The sequence below is a fragment of the Gavialis gangeticus genome, unplaced genomic scaffold, assembly GCF_001723915.1.
Source record: "Gavialis gangeticus isolate Ggan-Ray unplaced genomic scaffold, GavGan_comp1, whole genome shotgun sequence".
Lineage (NCBI taxonomy): Eukaryota > Metazoa > Chordata > Crocodylia > Gavialidae > Gavialis > Gavialis gangeticus.
Genome location: NW_017728964.1, coordinates 9,289,624 through 9,292,446, shown reverse-complemented (window position 1 = coordinate 9,292,446; position 2,823 = coordinate 9,289,624). Strand labels below are relative to the sequence as shown.

At 40.4% G+C, this 2,823-nt stretch overlaps 1 protein-coding gene across 1 annotated transcript in view; it reads right to left on the bottom strand.

Moving 5' to 3' along the window:
- Positions 1–2,823, bottom strand: part of OGFOD3 (2-oxoglutarate and iron dependent oxygenase domain containing 3) — a 176,857-nt gene that overhangs the window by 65,881 nt on the left and 108,153 nt on the right. The window contains exon 7 of the mRNA XM_019501553.1: positions 195–348. Within this exon, the coding sequence (XP_019357098.1) occupies positions 195–348 (154 nt within the window). The remainder of the gene's footprint in view (positions 1–194; positions 349–2,823) is intronic.

The window sequence follows — 2,823 nt, the reverse complement described above, 5'->3', positions numbered from 1 at the left end:
GACTGCCAAAAAAAAAAAAGGTGATTTGGTTTATTCTTCATCCAAGTTTCTTTAACTGAAACAATTTTTACAGATCCAGCCTACAAACATTTTCCAACCATGATTAGTATATGGTCTGGAACACTTTGATGCTCAGTCTCCAAAGCCATTTAATATCAAGAGGAAATGTCCTGCCCTTCTCAGCTTCCACTTACCTTGTCAATGTGGGGGTGCCAGTACTCATCATGGGCTGTCTTGGCCTCAGTGTTATTTATTCTTGAGAAGAAAGTTGGCTTGGTCAGATACATGGAAGAAGAGCTGATACCAAATGCCTGAGCAATTCTGTGCTGAATCCTCTGCCTTATATCACTGAACAGAAAAATATGACAACACTTTAAACACAGAGAAAGACACTGCACTATGGTACAGATCCAATATGAACCACAAAATGACATTATCTATATTCCTTCTTTCACATTCTGTTCCATCTTCTGTCATTTCTTTCCCAACCTAAACTTTGTCATGAAATTTACCTCTGAAAATTAAATTTCAGGAAATCTGTAGCTTTATTCTCTTTGCCTTAACAGTATCAGACCTATAATAACCCTTAACCTCTGGATTCTTCCCTATCTTGTTATTCTCAAAAGCTAAAAACCACCACCTTTTCCCCAGGGTTTTAATTTTAAATTCCTTAGTGAAAGTACTGTGGCCTCAGTCTCTCTGCAAAATGTCATGCACACTGACATATTTAATAAATAGCGCAAAATTAAACAGAAAATATTTGACAGATATCCCTTTAGCCTGAAGCAAATGAGGAAGTCGAGTCTTTGTCTTTAGAAAGGTTAAATCTTGAGAGAAATAATTTAGGAAGCCACAACGAGAGAAACTAAGTGTTGAGCTGGAAAGGTTGTAGAATAAAATAAACAGAAGCAAGGAGGCTAGAAAATAGCGTAGGCCTCAATACTAAAAGCTATCTAATCTGAGACAAAACATGAAATCTTTGCATTTGCTTGGAAACTAAGGCTGTATCCAACATACATACATAGTTCTGACCAGTGTGGGAGGGAGGGAGGGACCCACAAGATGAATTTTAAACTCTGTTTTAAGGTAGATAAATATGGTGCTACATCTAACTGCTGGAAGATAGAAAGGATGAAGAACAAGGAAAGATCAGTCTGAATATACCCTGCAGAAATATTTTTCCCCTTAGCATCCACTGTGCCACTATGTGATAAAGAACGCTGGGGTAGATGGACCTGCAGTCTGATCGAGTCTGGCAGCTCTTATAATCTTATGCAAGACTGTGACAGATCTACATGCCTCCTGCAAAAGCTCAAAAAGCACTTTGCCACTCACTTAGCATCAACTACATGTGGCTTATACTGAATATATCTGACTAAACAGGAAAGAAAGATGTTATTTCCAAGCTTTCCAACTAGAATATTTTGAAAAGAAACATTGGTAAAGCTCAACTATATTAAAAGTCTTTGTCAGTCTCAGTCTCTTTGAAACTAGGATTTCACACGCACAATAAAAATATGCTATGAACATTTAGGGAAACAGATAGTACAATTAACATTTTCCATTAAAAGAGATGTTCTAAAACTGCTAAACTGCTTTGAAAACCTCATCCAAAATATTTTTGCTCTGGTTCTTCCGTCACTTATGCAACTTTCTAGGAAGCACGCAACAGCAGAAGCTTTTTATTTATTTTTAAACACAGAAAGGATATATTTCACATCACAGGGATGTCAAAAATCCAGCCCATGGAGCCACGTCACCCAACTTCTGGTCCCAAGCTGACCCACACACCACAAATGGTACACGCTGGACCAGCCCCACACGCAGGTTCTGGGACACGCCCTGCATGCAGCACCCACTCTGGACCAGTATGGGACCACACCCCCAGCTTGCCAGATTGTGTCTGTGGTGCCTGCTCTGGTCAGTTCAGGCCACAAGCCACCCACTGGTCCAGGGCAGGTGCCACATGCAGATCAGGTCCCAGAGCAGACGCTGCATGTGGCACAGTCCCAGACCTGGTAGAGCAGACTCTGGATCCAGCAAGTGGTGCCAAGAGCGAGGAGGGCTGTCTATCAGTTGCCAGTATGCAACTTGCATCCACAACCAGCCAGAGCAGGCACCACAGGGGCTGGATCTGGCATGTGGGGGAAGTCCATGGGCCTGATGCAGCCCAAAGGCCAGTCCCTTGCTATTCATCAGGGTCATGGACCCACAGGATCAGATGAATTTGACACCCCTGGAATAAAAGATTCAAAAAGACTTTAGAACTATCACACCCATTTTCCAGTGCCAACACCCTTTTTGTACAGCAGCTTTTGAAAAATAATACTATTTATATAATAACTAAGCACCCCACTAAAGTATAGTATTATGCTACTTCACAACATTAAAAAAAAAAAGGAGAGAGAGAAATAAAGATAAGATTTTCAAAAGTTCACAGCATGGTTTAATTCTGTTTCCACACAAGCCAACTGAAGTTTTATGTTTGGCTTCATGGGAACAGACTCAAAAATGCTACTCATGACATATAGGACTAGAATGTCTTCTGGGTGAAGTAAAAAGGAGGGGTCTGGCTGCAAGGTGTGCAGCTAACAGAGGAAATTAAGTGAAAGAAACATGATACTCTTGGTTCAAAAGTAAAAACTCTGAAATTCATAAAATCTGGCTTCCTTTATTAGCAGAATGTTTAAAACTCTTCTGTTACTATGCTTGCTCTTGCTTTTCAAGTGTAGATTTTAAAGAAGGCAATGAAAAATGCCTCATCTGAAGCGCACATTTGTAAAGCTTCCTAGTAGAATAGTGTTACCACTTGTGCCTCGTGTA